The sequence below is a fragment of the Mus caroli genome, unplaced genomic scaffold (assembly GCF_978045245.1).
Source record: "Mus caroli unplaced genomic scaffold, Mus_caroli_1 scaffold_18, whole genome shotgun sequence".
In the NCBI taxonomy this organism is placed as follows: Eukaryota; Metazoa; Chordata; class Mammalia; order Rodentia; family Muridae; genus Mus; species Mus caroli.
Genome location: NW_028227273.1, coordinates 43,932,068 through 43,952,429, shown reverse-complemented (window position 1 = coordinate 43,952,429; position 20,362 = coordinate 43,932,068). Strand labels below are relative to the sequence as shown.

General features: G+C 40.3%; 1 protein-coding gene across 1 annotated transcript in view; it reads right to left on the bottom strand.

Annotated features, from left to right (window-relative positions):
* Positions 1-20,362, bottom strand: part of Tbc1d5 (TBC1 domain family member 5) — a 462,126-nt gene that overhangs the window by 56,383 nt on the left and 385,381 nt on the right. The window contains exons 17-19 of the mRNA XM_021186156.3: positions 17,514-17,833; positions 13,628-13,693; positions 1,289-1,452 (exon numbers count right to left, since the gene is read on the bottom strand). Of these exons, the coding sequence (XP_021041815.1) occupies positions 1,289-1,452; positions 13,628-13,693; positions 17,514-17,833 (550 nt within the window). The remainder of the gene's footprint in view (positions 1-1,288; positions 1,453-13,627; positions 13,694-17,513; positions 17,834-20,362) is intronic.

Genomic DNA, 20,362 nt, shown 5'->3' with positions numbered 1-20,362 from the left:
CACGAGTTTCCACGGTCATGGTGCTAACTGTTCTCCTTTACACGAGTTTCCGCGGTCATGGTGCTAACTGTTGTCCTTTACACGAGTTTCCGCAGTCATGGTGCTAACTGTTCTCCTTTACACGAGTTTCCGCAGTCATGGTGCTAACTGTTCTCCTTTACACGAGTTTCCGCAGTCATGGTGCTAACTGTTCTCCTTTACATGAGTTTCCACGGTCATGGTGTCTCTTCACAGCAATGAAACACTAAGACAGCAACTATTATGAAAGAAACCAGGCCATGAACTTAAAAGAGAGCAAGGATGGGTACCTAGGATGGTTGGAGGGAGGAAATGGAATGGGGGAATGATGCAATTATATTACAATCTCATAAATAAAAAATTAAAAATTCAGATTAAGACTAGATTATTAAGGTAGTATATACACTTTATGTAATTTCAAGAATTATTGAAAACACTACAATAGACGGGCTGAGTAGTGGCTCAGTGGTTAAGAGCACTGGCATTTGCTCTTGCAGAGGACCCAGGCTCTGTTCCCAGTGCCTACATAGTGGCCTAAGGTCACCTGTAACTCTAGTTCCAGGGTACCTGACAGGCATCTGAGGGTACCAGGCACATATATAGTGATCATACATGCAATGCAAGCAAAAACTCAAACACATAAAATAAAAATGAATGCATCAGCCAAATAACAAAACCCTCACCATAACAGAAATGCGGTTCATATAGGGAACTGTTGTATCTTTAAGGTTTAATACTACTTTAAAACGCAAAGATTATCTTGTATTGTTTCTCAAGTGTCATAGTCTCTCATCAACAACATGTACTTAAAACGTTTAGAAGGATGGTGACACTGAATTGTACAACTGGAGAAGATGGCTGAGGACAGAAGGAGCGTTCCTGTCCCTGCGTAGCTCTTCCTTTTCTTTGTAGGTGCGATTCAGTAGTGAGCCTCTAGCTCTAACTCTAGCTCAGGCCTGCCTCCTGCACAACAGAGCTGTAATGACCAGTGCTGGGCTATATCTCGAAATACGGCAACTTTAATAAAAGATACATGAAGGACTTGGAAAACAGTCCACTTATTTTGAACAGATGTTTCTGTTTTCCCCAGGTAACAAAGATCGAGGCCTTAAAATATTGCTAAATGATAATGATAACACTGACATACTTTTGAAAAAATAGTGTCTTCTAGTCGGTAAAATCTTCATGAGTTTTACAAAACTGGGTGTAAGAGGTGCCCTCCTCTAGGGAAAAGCGAGAGACTGAAAACACGCTGTCCTTAGACACTTACAGATTCTTTCCTGCCCATGGTTTTGCTGTGTGAACGGGAACGTGCGATGTTGCTGAAAAAGGAATCCTTTTTAGTAGCGGATGGAGGTGGAGAGCCAGTGGATTCTCTTCCCCCAGGCAAACTCTCGATGCTTGGAGATGAACTGATGGTTTTCGAATTTTGCCCTGTAAGAAAATTAAATGGCAATAATTAAACACCAGATTGTCACTAAGTCATTGGCTATTAACTCACTTTAATAAATCGTGATTAGCTAGGAAGTCACTTTCTCACAATGTTAACATAAAGGTGCTATTTTTAAAACAATGAAGTACCAGTATAGTTTCCTATATGTAATGTATTCTGCATAGTCCAGGCATGTTTTAAAAGAAAACCTAACGAGATTCTAATTTTCTGTGATGAAGGGTTAATTTTAAGTAGCTGAAATTTCTTTCAGCAGTTAGATGACTCCGTAACGGAGGATGCAGAAGCTACCATACTATATATGAATACAATGCAAAACTGTAATTCTTTCAGCAAAAGTTTTCAAAGTGCTTCTATTTTGGGAAAGCTATATGGCAACCCCAAGCCTACCATAGAATCTTGAAGTGCGCTCAAGGGCTGTTTCATAGTGCCTTTCCCTAGGTCTGTGCCCTGACTTGAGTGATGGCATCGGGGATCCTCAGCCTCCACATGGCCATCCATCTTGTCTCCTGGATGACTAGGTACAAAAGGCACTACTGAGTTAGAGTTGGACTAGCAGTTATTTACCTGAGTCTTCTGTCCCTGACCTTAGAGCAGCCGGCTGCCTCTGCAGCTTCCTTTGTATCAGGTACCAGGGATACACAGTGGGTGTCACCTGGAGGCAAGGGGTGAATGGCAAGCCAAGAGAAGCAAAGATGCTCTCCCTCCCCAGATCTATTCAGGTGATCTATTCAGGTTTAAATGGAATGCATGCCCTTCCACAGGTGGTTCCCATAGGGTGCATGGCAGCAGGAACTCCCCATCTCCACCCAGAGGTTTCCCCCCACAGGAATCTTCTCTCCGTCTGTGCTCTGCTTTGACACCACCCCCTTTGCCCAATCCTTGTCCTTTTGCATAACGGTTTTCCCCACAAGCTTTTTTTGTTTCTAATTCCACCTCAACAACTGTAATGAGCAATACTGTAATTTTGTTGTGCCCAGAGTTCACGGGAAACCCAGACAAGCCCAAGCATTGCAAAGTCTGCTGCAACTCACAAGTCTTTTATTTTCAAGTTCAAACTTGGTTCACCTACCTAGCACTCACTGTGTGAATGCTGACAATGAACCCTGAGTCCAGAAAACATTGGGTTTATATACATAGGAATAGTATGAATATTCACAGGAAAGGTGAGTGGAGGGTGGAACAGTACTGAAGTGGGAGGGGGGTTAATGGGTGTCTGTTCAAGGACTAATTTTATGGTCAGTCCTGTCTGTGACCTGACCTCTGTTTACCTTTTACTTTTTCCATGGTCTCCCTTGAGTTTGTTATTTTTCTAAGGTCTCAAGGACAGGCACCTGGAGAGTTATCAGGAGGAGTGTTGGGTGTTGGTTTTTGGAGACACAGAGGCAGTGCCATTCTAACACTAGGGGAGGGTGAGGGGCCACTGAAGGAGGACTCAGCACAGAAACCAGCTGTCTGCATATCAATTGTGCTTGCGTGTGTGTGTGTGTGTGTGTGTGTGTGTGTGTGTGTGTGTGTGTGTGGGTGTGTGGGTGTTGAGGGGAGTAAGGATGGGAGCCTCTGGTGGAGGGGCGTGCAGGGGAACACAGAGGCAAACTGTCTGTACACAACACCGAAGTGTCTCTAGTATCAGTAAATTGGGGGTTACAATTTCAAGTTCAGTACAAGGTCCTCTGAGCTAGAAAAGGGCAGAGAAAACAGGTTCTCTTAGCCCTAGAAGCATCGTATACTGGCTTTAGGCAAAACAGGAACATTCTGCCCTACCTAACCCTGGCCTTCCCTCCTTTTTACTTCCTCGACTCCTATCTACTTCAGGACTTTAGGCTGGGTTAGTCACTGGGTTATTTGTTTATGGCAAAACCCCATAGACGAGGATCTATCTGGAAGGAAAAAGATTCAGGGAACCATCTATTAATTTTATTTTAAAAATCATAACCAACAACATCTAGACACATCCATAGTATATCAGACTAAATGTGAAAAGTTACCTTCTAAGAAATAACTTTGTTTATATGTTATGACATATGTTCATATATCATAACATATGCATTTTTCATTTTAACATGTGCAATTCAGTGTTTTTTGAGTACCAGGAAACCAGCTGAGCAAACTCCAAACTCTGCACCCCCATGTCTGATGTCAAAGTGGTCTTCAGATCTCCAACTCCTTTTTCATCTTTGTTGAATGCAACAGACTTCTTTCTCTGGGGCTGGTTCCACTCCTTGTTAGCAGTTTTCTTCAGCAGATATCCTATGGCTCTGGTATCTTGAAAATCTTGGAGTCTCCAAGGCAACTTCAGTGTTACAGCTTTTTGTTTCAATGTCTGGGATCCACATATGATCTTATGGGCCCCACTATCTTATGGGCTGATGTCACTTCTCCAACTCTACCCTCTGTAGCACTCTAAGCTCAGATTGATCTACTCCACTATTGCTGCTGTTCTTGGTGATCATCTCATGATACTGGGATCATCAATACACTGGGGTCTCCTGCTGCAATTAGGCTTCACCAATAGCCTCTCATAGGCTCTCTTCATGGTGCCCAGTCTCAACTCCTTTTCATGACCCCTTCAGTCCTGGGCCACCAACTGCAACTGAGGCTGTAATTTCACCAATGGCCTTTCATGGCCTCTCACAGTGCCCCAGCTACTCTTCATGACCTCTTCATGCCTTCAAAACCAGTACCATCTGGGTGACTCTTGCATATTACCAAATACAGCTGCAGCATGAGGCACAACTTTGGCTATCTCTGGAACATAGCTTTTTTATTTTTATTTTATTTTATTTTATTTTATTTTTGTGCTCTCAGAAAACACTTCCCAAAAGGTTTCACCTCAGTGATGTTGGTCTCTTCTTAAGCACTGCTAATTTCTTAGTTCCAGATAATCAGCATCAATTGTCCCAGTAGTCCCTACTATTCTTGACTCTAAAACCAGAGCCACATAACCAAAGATGCTAAGTTCTGCTGCTTGATGGGGCAAAACATGGCCCCTTGTTCTATTATATTACCACCAGCTTTATTTTCCAACTCCTTTACTGTCTAAGCTTGGCTGTCCTGGAACTTGTTCTGTAGATTGACCTTGAACTCAGAGATCAGCATGGCTCTTTCTCCTGTAATGCTGGGATTAAAGGTTTGTACTACCATGCCTAGATTTAAGCTTTTCTTCACCTAGCTCTGTTCAAGGCTGTCCTTGAAGTCAGATCTGCTTGCCTTTGCTCCCTGGGATTAAAGGCCTGTTCTGCCAAACCTGGACCTAAACTTTGCACAGTGGGAGCTTGACCCTTAATTCAATTTAATATCCTTGAACACAGGATCCAGCTCCATTTCACTTCCTGGAGTCCCTTTAATAGTTGAACCATATATTTTCTTTCTCAGCTTGCTACTCTTGTTTCAAATGCTCTTTATGAGACTTAACCAGAGAACAAAGTCTATGAGGGGCATTTCTCAGACTTCCTTTCCCAATGAAATTAATCTAAGTCTCTTCCCTTTAGCCTCAGGCAGACTTCAGACAAGGGCAAAGGCAGCTACATTCTTTACCAAAAGACCACAAAACCAGTCTCTAGGCCACACACTGAAGTTCTTCTCCACTGAAACCTCTTGGGCCAGGTCTGCACAGTTCCAACCACTTATAGCAACAAAGTCTTCCACATTCCTACAAGGGTGGCTCATTAAGCACCACTTAAAACAAACCATGGCTTTCCAAACCCAAAGCCCCCAAATCCACATTCTTCCAAACAAAAACATGGTCAGGCCCATCACAGCTATACCCCAGTCCCCGGTAACAACTGCTGTTAGGGTTTTTTTTTTTTTTTTTTTTGCTGTGAACAGACTCCATGACCAAGGTAACTCTTACAAGGAGAACATTTAATTGGGGCTGGCTTGCAGGTTCAGAGGTTCAGTTCATTATCATCATGCATGCATGTCTTGAGCCTTTCCTGGACAAAAACACAATGCTGCTCATACCTGTGGCCTTCCAGAATATGTTGGAACTTTTGAGAGCCCGTTCTTGACATCCTATTCATAAATTTAAGTCATTTTTGGATTTTGACCTCTGACCTTCTTATTAATCTCTCAGCCAGCGTCTATTGGTTTCTAACTGGTACTGTAGCTGGGCAGCTGCATTGGTTATGGATTTCAAGCAACTGTTTTCCCCAGGTACCTTATGATATGGTCTCGCATAAAGCACCTGGTCACCTGGAGATAAGCTGCATGAATTAGATAGGGCCTTTTGGAAGACTTGTTGACTGATTAAACAGTGATAATTCACTTGTGGGACCATGATTTTTAGGATCCTCCACATCCACTCTGTTCTTGTAAAAGCTTTGAGGGTGCTCGTTTTTAAGGCTACTATAGAGGTGGGTGGAATGTTACAAGTTACACAGCTACAAAGATCTCTGCTAGGAGAGTCAGCCTTTTTCCTGAATAAAGGCTTTTCTGATTGTTATAAACCTTTTCTTAAATTTCAGGGATCTGGAAAAGTTGATTTTGATTTTTTGGGGCTGCTTTTAGAGAGAAATTCTTTCAGAAGTCTTAGTGTCCCAAAAGCTGTCCTCTGTGGCTTGCTTCTGGGCTTGTCTTGAAAGTCTGCCTATCTTACATATAAAGCCCACCTTACAAACTGGAAGAAAGAGTTTGAAGCGGCAATGACAAGATACTTTTTATTCGTTTAGTTATTACACATGGCTTCCTGCAGTTCTTTGAAGACATTTATACAGTAAAGTCTGCTGGGGAAGCTTTTTCAGAGACAGTCTTTCTACTGTTTTAACTACATTTGAGTATAGCTTATTCTCTTCTAATCCTTGGTCTTTATAAAGATAACAGTACACATTCATCTAACATAAACCAATAATTTGAAAGAGATACACTTTATATGATAAAAGTGTACTGACATATTTACATTTTGTGTTAACTATAATTAAACCCAATTTTAACAGTAAATTTCTTAAAATTGAACCTTAAGATGATTAAGGGTTCCTTTTTTTGAGGGCTGGGGTTGAGACAGGGTTTCTCTGTGTATCCCTGGTTGTCCTCGAACTCAGAAATCCACCTGCCTCTGCCTCCCGAGTGCTGGAAGGGTTCATTTTTAAATGTCCTACATAAAGGGAAACCTGTTATAAAGATTTTAAATGGCGACTATCTGCTTAAGTGGCAGTATGTTGGGGAAAAGGTTTGTGTATTTGTTTGTTTTTTTGTGTTTGTTGTTATTGTTTTAAACTGTAAATATCTATTAATAAAGACTATTTTGTATCAAAGAAAATATAGATAACAGTAACCAGCATTTTAGAAAGTTGCTATTTCACACGAACTGACTAACTGACTGACTGACTGACTGACTGACTGACTGACGAACAAACTGGAAAAGCCTGGTGATGATGGCACATGTCCTTAATCTCAGCACTTGGAGGCAGATGCCAGAGGACCTCTGTCATTTCAAGGCCAGCCTGCCTTCAAAGTGAGTTCCAGGACAGCCAGGGCTGCTACACAGAGAAATCTTGTTTCCAAAAGACCATACAGACATGCAACACAGACACACACAGACACACGCAGACACATACAGAGGGAAAGGAGCCATTTCTATAAAGTAGATTTATATGAATGCAACACCTAACTCTGTATGTGCATTTTATTTTATTTACAATTTGTTTGTTTTTATTCACTTGTGACAATGCCTGGCTCCGAGACAGTGCTTGTGCTGTAGCTCTGGGCAGTCTGGCGCTTACATAGTTCATTCTGGCCTCAAACTTGTGGCAGTGCTCCTGCCTCAGCTTCCTAAGTGCTGAAATTATAGCATATGCTACCGTGTTCTACTATAAGCACATTTTAAATGTAGATAAGCGATTCCAAATTGTCTTCTTCTAGACTTTTAAAAGTTTAAAAGCCACTGAGAGTTTTTAATGCCTATCATTTTTGCAGAGATTGGACATATTTTGCACACATGTTAGACTATGTATCATCACATAGAGCTATATACATTTACCTATTCATATCTATTGATCTGCTTAACAGCATGATGGGTAGACTTTACTGTCCTTTTTGAAGTCTTTTGGTAACTAGTAAGGGTGAGTATATTTTAAGGTGTTTTTAATAGTATATGAAGCTTTTATGTGAATTATTTCTATTTATTTTGCCTTGTAAAACTGATTAAAAATGTTCTCCTAAAATTCTGGAAATTGTCGAGAGAGAGAGAGAGAGAGAGAGAGAGAGAGAGAGAGAGGCACATAGTTGAGTATGTGTGTGTGTTTTCTTTGTATAGTTCCTATCCTCATGTCCTGCTTAGGAAGATGTTTCCTAACTGTAGATGACTATGGGACATAGTTTATGCATTTACTATGAAGGCTCGGTTTTCCGTTTTCCTTTATGACTTGCTCATTGCTCTTCTGCTACTTAAGCAGCTTTTACGGCTTTGGAAAGGCTGGAAGATAAAGTGCAAACATTCGGGATGCTTGATCAACTCTGACTGAATATACTTTCAAAAGCCCATCAAACAGAAGATAAATTTAAGAGCTCAAAGCATTTTATTCAGAGCCTATCACAAAATAAAATAATAAAAAAGGGATCTACCTTTGGTAAATCTCTCTAATGGAATTTATGTGTACCATCAAAGTTTGGATCACCTGCCTCTTGAGACCTTTGAGGGGGTATCTTTTTTCTTTTATTGTTGTCATTGCTTTTTCCAGACAGGCAAACAGCCCTGGCTGTTTTAGAACTCACCATGTAACCCAGGCTGGCTGCCTGTTTCTGACTCCTGAGTGCTGGGATGAAAGGCAAGCACAGCCGGGGGAGTGGCTTTTTACAGGCTGGATGGCAATGACTCTGATTTTTCTGTCTGCTCCTCTGTGAAGACTCTGTCTTTCTGCCTGAGGGCTGCATCCTTCCTTAAACAGGAAAGCACACCATTGTTATGGCGCTCACAATCATGTCCGCTTCCTTGACTCCCAGGAGCTAGGACTGTGCAACCACTATGGCAGGAGAGGCTGCAGGTCTGAGTAAGGCAGGGTTTCGTGGATAGGGTATTTTGGGCTGTCACTTCTGGGCAGTCTAACCATGAGTCCTAAAAGTAAATGAGGAAGGGAGAGGAGCAACTCAGAGACTTCACAGTTTCTCGGCTGGTATCTGAAGAAAATGAGAAGCAGGAGCTTAAGTGGGCCTTGACCTGGTGCTTCGTATACTGAAAAAACTAGAGTAGGAGCTAGAGAGAAGACATCTTTCAGAATCCGGCAACGGTCACTGGTTGACAGCAGGCAAGAGAATGGGCCTCCATTTTCTTGTAGTTACAGGAGTTGAATTGACCACTATTGCAGATGCAGAAAGAGACAGACTCCTCTGGAGCTCCTGACCCCAGGGAGTTCTCCCACTGAGACCTGTGCAAGACTCTGACCTATACAATCACCAGACAGTACAGAGGGATTCTAAATCACTAGATCTGGTAATTCTTTGTCACCCCAAGAAAACTGTCCAAAGTTCCAACTTACAAAGTTACCTGTTATAATTAAACAATCCAACTCACCTTCTGTATTTTTTTGTTTGTTTGTTTGTTTGTTTGTTTTGTTTTTTCGAGACAGGGTTTCTCTATGTAGCCCTGGTTGTTCTGGAACTCACTCTGTAGACCAAGCTGGCCTTGAACTCAGAAATCCGCCTGCCTCTGCCTCCCAAGTACTGGGATTAAAGGCATGCGCCACCACCACCCAGCTACCTTCTGTACCTTTAGTTCTACAATTGTTATTTTGTATATTCTAGGATTTTCTTTTACTCATACATGGTCAGATTTATTGAAGATAGAATTACTTCACTGTTTTATAAGATTTATTTTTAATTGTGTGTGTGTGTCCACGCGTGCATGTGCACCTGTCTTGGTCGTGCACATGAATAAAGGTGCCCCAAGAAGACAGAGACATTGGATCCCCTGGTGCTAGAGATATAGGCGGTTGGAGCTGCCTTACTTGTGCGCTGGGAGTCAAACCAGGGTCCCCTGCAAGAGCAGTCCATCCTCTTAGCCACAGAGCCATCTCTGCAGCCCGCTTCAGTACTTTGACCAGAACAGTGTTTTGCTTTCACTGACACAATCTGGTCTCTCCGTATGGCCAATCTCACCCTGTACTTCCCTTGTGCTCCTTTTGATGATCTTTCCTACCTTTTGAACTGTGCAGATAATTTATTTTACTATCTTACTTGTTAATAATTACATTTCTTCTAAGTATTTTATCTTTTAGGTCGGTATTTGGCATTTTCTGAAGAAGGCATTATCACTCCTCGTTTCCTTACCAATTCATCTAGAAGAATAATCCTCCTTCTCTAAGTGGTGAAGTATATATGTTTAAGAGGTACTCGAGAATGGAGAGAGGGAACAAGACTGGAAAGAAACTATGTCTACAAACGTGGACTGACTGATTAGAACTTCATGATGTGGAGAGGTGATAATGTTGCAGGACCAGATGTGAGGAGGCTGGAATGTTGCAAGTGCAGAGCTTAGTTATAATTTACCTTGGGTGTCCTTAGCTTCATAAACAGCCATTCTCTATGTCAGACCTAACATCCTTGGACTAACAGATACAAGCCTCTTAGAATAACTTAAAACCCAGTTCCTACTAAACAAAACATAAGGTCAGACAGCAGCTGCGGCTGACGGTTGAGATCTCTCCACTTTGCCATAGCCACCTACCTAATGTTTCCACCAGTGTATCTACAGCAGCTGCGGCTGACGGTTGAGATCTCTCCACTTTGCCATAACCACCTACCTAATGTTTCCACCAGTGTATCTGAAAAGCACTTGATTTATGGTTTGCTTTGTTCTCTTTCTATGAAAACTCCATGAAACTGGATGTATCCAGGGATGCATTGGAACATGGAATTTGAGGTAACTTAAAAGTCTGTGTTCCCAGGCTGTGATTGTTCCTATTTGGATCCAGAGTAAACTTTCTCTTATTCTTCTTGAGGTAGGTTTTTTTTTTTTTTTTTTTTTGTTTGTTTGTTTTTTTTGTATCAACAAGAGGAAAGTGAACCTGCTGGCAGGCCTGAATTCTTACATGTACCAATGTCTAATTTACCATTTCATTTAATCCTAATTCAAAACAACTGTTGTGTAAAAAAAACTTTAACAATAAACAAATAAATAACCAACAAAATCCCACATGTTAAATTTTTATTGCTTGATAGCCCTCTTCTACACAAACCTTCTTGTTTCCTTTCTGGAAACCTTTAGTTTCCATCTCAAGCAAGTTCTTCCAAGTTCCCTGAGGGGCCTCTAGGGATGGGCATGCTGTATTTTCATTCTGCCTGTTAACTGTTTTCAATCTCCATGCCAGTACATTCCTTTAGCTCTGGGAAATTTTCCTTATTGCTCTTTTTTGATTATTAACTCTACTTCTGTTCTCTAGACTCTCAATACTTGACATTATAGTTCAAAATCATAGTTAATCCAAATTCCAGATAGGATAATTTAAATTTTATTATACCCTTAGAACACGTTAGTATTTGTGGATTATTATAGCTTATTTTCTTCCAAAATGGAAGAGTTGTGAACAGTTATATCTATCAGATTTTGTAAAATGTTGCCTTGGATACTTTCAGAAAGAAGGCACATGGTGGGCATTGCATAATCATATATATCTAATTCATTTATAAAGAATATGTGACATATAAGTAAATTTTATTATAATCCATTGGGACTTTGTTCCAATTAAAAGAAATTATAACACTATCAAAGAACAAAATCGTATTAACCTATCCCATTTTGTATCAATCAATGATTTCCATGAATAAATGATAATCAGAATAAGAAATGTTGTGTTTCTAGATCTCAAATGTGTGAGAGGAGCACTGTGCATCTTTCTCCTACCTTTCCTGTACTCACACTGCCTAGGGTTGCCTACCTGAGTAATAAGTCATCAAAAAGAGGAACAAGATATTGAACAGACATTGTGACTATAATTGGACCGTGCCGTTGATAACCATCCAATTGATGGATTGGATCAATCATGGATTGATTCCATTCAATCCTAACCACTCAATGAAGAGCTCAATAGAAGACAAGATTGGGACTCAAGAAGATTAATTCATTAGCTCAAGGACCTGTGGTATGTGTGTTTGTGTGTGTTAGCATAAGTCAAACAGATTTGTTCAAGCTTAAAAACTATACCAAAATAAATAATTACATTCTGAATCCTGGATGTGGCATTAAACTTCTGTATATAATGTTTTATTTTCCTCCTTAACTATGTAAACTAGCTTGATAATATTTTTGTTATTGTGGAAACACCAACACTTAGAAAGCAGTCTTTGTACGAAGTTCCCTGCAGAGATCTTCTGACAACCTTTTCTTCCAGAACAGTGTTGCCTTGAGCTGAAGAGTTTTCAGAAGGAATGTTAGCACTGGCATGGCCTGCTAGGGTAAATTCGCAGCCCTCATTCAACTGAGGGCTAGGTATTCTCAGGATGTAGGCATGTAGGATGTAGGCATAAGCTATGCCTACATAGGTATTCTCAGGATGTAGGCATAAGCTATGCAGTGTTCTAGGGCTGTATGGACCAGTGTACTATATTAGATATGAAGCAGACTGCTATGGTGCTCTGAAATCCAGGCTATGTTCTGCTTATTGAGGGGATCTCCTAGAATTGGCTATGTATGCAGAGGAAGTGTTCTGTTCTAACTTCACATAAAGGCATTATTGGGATCAGACACAACCATGTCTGGATATATTCTACCCTTTTTTCATTCCCCTTTCCTTTCAACACACAAAGCAAATGGCTGTGTCCCTTGGACTCTAGGACGATGGAAGTTATTTGTCAAGCATCTCTTAGGAGCCTCTGCTGGCAAATGTCTTGGAAGGAAGGTGAGAATGAAGAAATAGTATTATGCTCCTGTAATGTCCTACAGATAATATTTTTGTGGTTTTCTTTCCTCAAAAAACACCCAATGAGATGAACAGGAGCTACAGTGAGTGAGTCGAGGGAAACAGTAGCTTATCTAGTTCAGGGGATGCAGATCATCTCCTGTTCCCTCTACCCCAGGTTCATCTCATGGTGGCTGGAACATCCAAGAAGGCAGGGACACTGGGGAACCCTGGCGCCAACAAAACAGTGTGCCCTGCAGGAGGCACATTGGCTTGTTCCATAATTACTGTTGAATACAAAATCTTGATAAAAGAAAAATGATGGAGAGTATTTTAATATAGATAGGATTAGTTTATTATATGCATATGAATATTTTAAATTAAGCCAAGCATGATATGAGGTTTAATTACTATTGTATTATTCTCATTTTAGCTTAAATTTGAATGAAAGAATCTTGAATTCTAAACTTCCATGTAACATAAATATTCTCATTATAATGTATTTCACCTAAAAGGTGCAAAGAAAAAGATTAATGATGTAATCTTAAATATTTATGTCTTAAAATCCCACGGGAAGTACTGAAAATGGATAAGCTTTTACTTCTTAAGCTAAACTAATGGGTAATATTAAAAGGCTAGCTTTTGACTGTAAACTGTTATGACTCACTATTTATGGTGGTTACATTGTACACTGGTTAAATCATATGGCAATAATTTTAATATGAAGGCAATACTTAAAATATTTCAAAAACAGGTCGTGAAAAAGACAAGTGGTAATTTTTTAGGTGGAATATGGGTAGTCAAAGCACGAAAACAAATCTTACAACAAATTTGTGAGATATTGTTACAAACAATTCATCCAGTAACAGAAGTCCTTCCTTGTGTCAGCCACCCTACAGAACATAACGTTGCAAACGACCTCAAACATAGGTTGAATCATATTTGGCAAAGAAAAAGATTTTTCACTGTGAACAGAAAATCCACAAGGCCTGATGCCACCAAAGTAGGACCTGAGAGGGAACTTTTGTTTTACACAACAGTGCCACTTAGTGGCCAAACTATGGTAGTGGACCAGTGTGCTGAATGGAGAGTAGGGCCAGTTTGGGAGAGAGTTGTGACAGTGTAAGTGGCCAGTATGGGGTGGGGCAGTATATGCCAACAAATGAGAGAAGAGGGAGGGAGGGAGGGAGGGAGGGAGAGAGAGAGACAGAGAGACAGACAGACAGAGAGAGAGAGAGAGAGAGAGAGAGAGACAGAGAGACAGAGGATGGATAAATAGATGACAGACAGGTGATTAGACAGATGATAGACAGGGAGGTGGCAACTGTACCTTGGAGGTCAGTTAGAGCCTGGACAGGAACAGAAACCTGAGCATCGCTTCCTGTAACTACGTCGCCTAGATTTCATAAGAAAAAATAATTAGATATGATAAAGGAAAATGGACAACCTTTTGCCTTTCATACTCAATATTATAATATTTTATCGAATTATTAAAATTTATAGAACAGAAAATACAGTGAAAGCTTAGATAAACATCTGACGTGTTTTTAAAGTAAGCAATTTCTTTAAAAGGATGTTTCCAGTGGAGAGTTTGTGTGTGTTTTTACTAAGGAAATGCTCACAAGTTCCTACTGTGTGCACTGGAAACCTCAGTATAAAAGTATAAAAGGCTTCTCTGAGCAGATTTTTATGGCATTACAAATATTAGCATGTTTTAAATATATCTTCTAAAAAGACTTATTCATACGGAAGTTATATAACACTTATTAACAGGCATAATTTTTCAAAACTGATTTCTTCCAATGTAAAAAAAAATTTTTTAAACTAAACTTTAAAGGAAATTTATAGGAAAGACCTAAGCAAGCTCTAATTTCATGTTACCCAGTGAAAATATTTCAAACTTACCACATGTATTTTCAAATGCATCTGTGAACTACATCCCTTTATTATAGGCAATTATTAAATTGAAACCATAGTAAATGCTTATAATAAAGCAGTATTTAAAAAAAAAAAAAGAACCAGATGGGCATATAGAAAAGAAAACAGAGCTGGGAGAGCAGGTCTTAGTGATCCAGAAGGAAGAGCAGGAGAGGAGAGGCCACCAAGAGTGGGTACCCAGACACTGATGTCCCTCCAGCTCTTCTGTTTCTGGGGCAGCAGTGTTCAACAATTACCAGTCACAGCCGTCAGAATAACCCCTAGAGACAGCAATGTCTGAAGGCTATTTTGTGGTTATTAAATAAAAAAAAGCAAGTCTTTTAAAAGTCACCAGGTTTCCTGTGTACAGTCTATGACTTCGTAGGCTTGCTTCTTCTTCAGCTTTTATATAATATATGCATATAACAACTATATATTCATTTTACTAATATATATATAAAGTACTAATTAATATGCTATAAAATAATATGATTAACATATATAATAATATACAGGATTACACACACACATTTTAGTAAAAGTCAATTTTTAAACGAGATAGCATCCCTCAGTGTTCTGGCCACTTAATGCACTCTGATTTGTAGCATGGTCACACTGTGTCATTACAGCATTTCTATCAACTAACAGAACAGAGAAATGTTCTCCTATAATCAAAATAAAATTGTGAAAAGAACCACATCCCACAGAAATGCTTTGGGTAGAAATAAAATGGTCACAACCCAAGTTTTCATAATAACATTTACTAAATTGATAAATGGTAGGCTGAATTCTGAACATTGCTATATAGATTTCTCATTTTAATATCTAAGGTAATTATTACCAAGAAGATAAGGGAACAGCAGCTCTGCTGATTTTCTTTTCCTCAGTGGACACATAAAGTCCACCATGAACGTTAAGTTACACATGCATGCATCCGGGTGACAGAACCTCCCCTTAGAAATACAAACCACTGTAACCTAGGAACCGCAAACCGTCTTTGCAAACAACCTTCGAACTTTCCCTCAGAGTCCCCTGAGAAGGAGGGCTCTGAGGGAAAGTGGAGGGCTCTCTAGAACAGGAGCCTGCAGGCAGGCTGCTGTGGCTGGAGCTGTCAGTGAGGACACAGGGTCTGCAAGAATCCAGCACCAAGGGCAGAGTTGGAGGCACTCTCTTTATTCAATATCAAGTGAAGGATGCATCTGTCCTTGTGAGCAGCACAGGGTTCCTGAGCCCGCAGGTCCCCAGGCATCAGCTCAGAGAGCTTGCTTAGGTGTGAAAGCCATCAGCACTTGAGGATGGTTTAGGCTTTACAGTAAGGGAGGAGGATCATAAAGTAAGAGGCTCCAGCTCTATGGACGGCTCTTTTTTACTTTATTCAACCTTTTATGTATGTAGGAACACTAGCAGGAATTCTTGTTGTTAATATAAGTTTTTGTTGTTATTTTTTTGGGGGGGAGGGTGTTGGTGGGAGTTCACATGAGAAGAATGAACCAGAAACAAACTAGAAGAGCTATAAAACAACAAACAAGGGCAATTTCTTTTAGGATAGGGATCAGTTTCAGAATGCTCTGTGATGCTCAGGCTCCACTGTGGTGCTCAAGTGCTCCGCTGCCTCCTTATAACTGGGGAATCAGTCTTCAGCGATTGTTCCATCTTCATGCGCTTCCTTTCTCACTTACTGTGATATTAATACTTGACATTTCCTCAGAGATACAACTTTATATTCTATAGTCATTTGGCTTGGTTTCTCAGAAAATTTAAACTAAAGCATTAAGAGATTCTCTGACTCATTTGCCTGCCATCAGTTAGAATTACAACAGACTAAAGCTTGTTATCAAAGCAATATTGAAATCATATTTGTTTAGAACAATAAAACAGTACAATTAAGAGATATATAAAATAACATTCATTTCCATTCTGGAAGTGGGCATGTCTCCTGGCATTAAAATACATTTCAACATGTTAATGACTTGATGTCTCCTTTTCTTTAAATCATGTGTGACAGTCTACATTAAAAAGAGAAGAATGTAATTTTAAATGAGATATTCTCATAAAAGGTAAACAGAATACACTAATAAACCTTAAATACTAATTATATAAATCCTAATATTTCATATAGACAAAGTAATATAAGAACTAAAACCATGATGACAGCAATGGAAGGTTTCATATGCACAGGCATGTGAACATCTGTGCATGGCTTTCCAGATGCACATGCATGTGCACATAAGTTCATGACATATTAACTGGCATCACCAGGGACTAAACTCCAATTTATATGCCAATATGTAAAATCTTTACAATAATTTTATATGTAACATACTTAAGCAAAGCATACGAATGTAGTTTTGTTTGTGCTGACATCACCATTGATATGGACACCACTAAATCCTGAATGCTGCTATTACTGTAGGTATTCCTGTAAGGCAGGAACCAAGACTTAGGTGGGATGTTTGCTGTGACTGAATGTCTACAACTGCTATGCTTTCTGTGCAGTTTTTGCCATCATGTTGCTATTTCTTACTTCCAATGTATGGCTAATAGTCCCACCAGTAAAAAGAAATGTGTTTGTTTCCCATTTTCTATAGAAAAGAAGTGTGGAGGCTCTAAGTAAGAATGTGAAGGCTCTCTGTGGATAAAGTGCTTTAGGGAGGTGGCCCTGTGGGCAGGCCCTGATCAAGCTAGGACAGCGAGAGCGCTCAGAACAGCAGCCTCCATCATCTCACAGGCTTTTATACGTGGAACCAGTTATCATTTAGTGTATGGACTTGAATGCTCATCTTGCTTAGCTTCTTTTTTCTCCCTAAAGATTCAGTTTGTATTCCTTAGCCATGACACATGTGGGTGAGATGAGAGACCACAAACTTTCCTCTAAACCATGACACACTGCGAACTGCTGTGACTAGTATAGCCCATGTTACTGGGCCTTTCCATCTCAGACTCTTCTGAAAGAGGTCAAGACTCAAGCGTTTGTTCTGAAGCTATCAGAGAATACAGGCAGCTGATGAGTTCTATGCTGGGACTGTACATACCATCGTACAAGATGGGCATGTATATAACAAAATATAAATCACACTGAGATACAAATGCTGAAGAATACGTTGTCAAATACCTCATAAAATATAATCAATAGGAACACCATATCAAATCTCTAACTTAAAAAGGACCACATACAACAGATTTTTTAAAAAAATAAGATTTCATGGATTCTGCTTCTGAGATGTTGGTTTCTCACAGGCAAGTGAGAAAATCTCATGTTACACACCTCAGGATCTTTGGATTTACTGGGCTTTTCCTACCTTTGTTCAATTGTACCGGCATGCTTTCAGATTTCATCAGTCTCTGCTGCTGCTGTTGCTGCTGCTGCTGCAGTTGCTGCTGCTGCTGCTGGGGGTGCTGCTGCTGCTGTTGCTGTTGCTGCTGCAGCAAATGATGCCTTGGGGCTTCTGTGGAGGTCTTGGTGGGGATGGCAGCAGAGAAGGAACTGCTGCTGTTGTTCCCAGGTACAGGGCCTCCCATACTGCCCGGAGCTGAGGCTGGGGAAATCAGCTTTCTTCCAAAGTTAATCAAGCTGTTGGAGACCTTGTGGATATTCAAGGGAGCACCTCTGGCATTGGTCCTTGGAGGAAAAAGAAAAATCAGGTGAAGGGGGAAAACACTATTTACCTTGGAGGATAATGCATTTCACATATTCTACTTGAATAAAACATGTATAGCCTTGGAAAGGGCTGTTTACTAAGTCAGCTACATAAATAAGTACAAACTTAGCGTGGCCACCGAATAGTAATGTGCCTTATGGAAGAGGAGCACTATCAGTCACTCCTTCCATGGGGCTCATTCTGGGTCAAAGCTGTGCTCCTTTCTGAGGGTACAGCTGCCCAAGAAGACACTCGTCCACCCCTGGCTACCCCAGTTAAAAAGAAGCGTTGTGTTAGCCTGACTTTCTTAGCTGGGACAGAATGTCTGACTTGACTAAGTTAAGGAACTGAGGGGAAGCTAGGACATAGGAAGGAAAGGAAGCCCTCTGTCCCAGAGCCTGCTAGATGCCTCTAGCCAGCTAAGAATCAAGTATCCTAACAGATCTCACACCATTTGCTCAGTGGCCTTCTCTTCTCCTGACTATATACCTGTAATCTTCCATGAGTTTCACTAGAAACCCTTGTACATCCTGCCCTCATAGCTCCTGATTTTACTTCTGATAAAGATCTCTGGAGCCATTTATAACTCAGATGTCAAACACAGGCAGGACAGGTAGGGAGCTTCTTAGCAAGCTTTTGAGATGCAATGTGAGAGCCACCAACCTACTGCACAAGGCTAATGCTGGGACATTTAATCCCAACTCTCCTTTTGTAAGCTCATGACTTTTCCAGAATGGATGTCTTTCTCTTAACCACTGTGCTTAAATCCATAGTACAAATATCTTTTAACAAACCAGGACTCCTCTTTGAGCAACTCTACCCATACTCTGAGTCAAGTGTCTTTGCCTATTATCTTTGGACTTAAAATCTGTATGAAAATCTTCTTTTAGATAAAACCCATCTCTGTTTTATACTGGCTGGTCCTAAAGTTATTATTATGTTTTTTTAGCTGAAGACAAAGATCAGTTTTAGACCAGTTAAGATCTCTAACACTTATGTTGTGGAGAGTATCATTGTAGAGCTGTTCTTGTGTCCCTATGGCCACTGACTGGAGGACAGGTTTACTTGGGCTCGTGGTTAAGTCAGTAGGTAGCTGGTTCCATCACCTTGAGTGTCACTGTAGTTGGGAGCATACTGAAGAACAGAGCTGCTGACTTTGTGGCAAGAAGTGAGACTGAGACCTCAAGGGCCCAGATCAGAAACTCCAACTATATACGACCTCCTACTTTCTGCCATCTTCCAGTAATGTCATCTTATTAGGAATCTATGAATGACTAAGACACTGAATAAGCCAGAGCCCACATCATCAAATTACTCTCAATGGTCGGAAACACCAGTTAAGGACCAAGTTTGATACGTGAAGCTTTTGGGAGGAATATATTATATCCAAACCATATTAATAAAAAAACACATAGATATGCATATGATTTCAAACTGTTTTGCAGTATAAAGAAGACCTACAAAGAGTTGGACATCTAAAGATCCAAAGGTCCATATCTGTCACAGTCCACCATCAGGTAGGTAGCAACCCCCGCACCCCTAACCACCCCACCCCCACCCATCTCCTGTCTCACACTGTCCTTCTTGTCTTCCATGGTTTGACAGGATCTGTGTTACAAATATGTCTGGCAAAGAGAGCACCAAATGAATATTCTTTTTTTCCAAATGATTCAGCTTTGCAGTGTATCTCAGGCTATTATGCTGAAGACTAGTTACAATCATAATCTATTTAGTTGTAGGAGGCTGTAAATACCAACGTTTCTATTTGAACTTCTCGAATCGTTAGTAGACACAGCCTCTTGTCATAGAAGTGGAAACAGTCTATTAGAGTTAGTGCCCTTGACTTTACTGTCATTTCCTTCTCCCATATCTACTTGGCAGCACTTTGAAAGCATCTCTACTTTTCACGTGGTAGCTCTATGCTTGGCACTCTATAGTTCTGTAATAAAGAGGAATACCATTATGCTTCTCCCTTCCATAAAGTCTCCTCACATGGCATTAGCTAATGTTATGGGCTAGTTACTAGAGGGTTTACACTGAACTGGAGAAGAACTACTCAAATTTAAAGGCGTTTTAAACAAAGATTTATCTACTTAGTTCTCAACGCAGTCTAAAAATTATGTAATAAAATTAATTCGAATGATCCCTTTTACATCAAGTTTCATATTTGCAGAACTAAGCTACTTAATATTTTTCCAAAATTTTGTTTAAAATGTTTCCTAGTGAGAGTAAGGATACACAGTGCTTAAGCACCTCTTACTTCTCAGCTTTTACCAGCTTCCAAGTGACTCAGAGCACATCCACTTTGTACATAGCATAACTGGCAAAAGAGAGGCTCTCACTCCATGTTTACTGAGTGGAACAATGGCTGAAATAAAGTGGGAGGGCTCATCAGTGCTGGACAAGCAGGGCGTCACTTCTGCTGCTGCCGCTCGGCAGCCTGCATGCGTGCCTGATCCTAGTGAGCATCAGCACAAGGGTGGCTGATGTTCAGCTGCATTTCAGTCTTG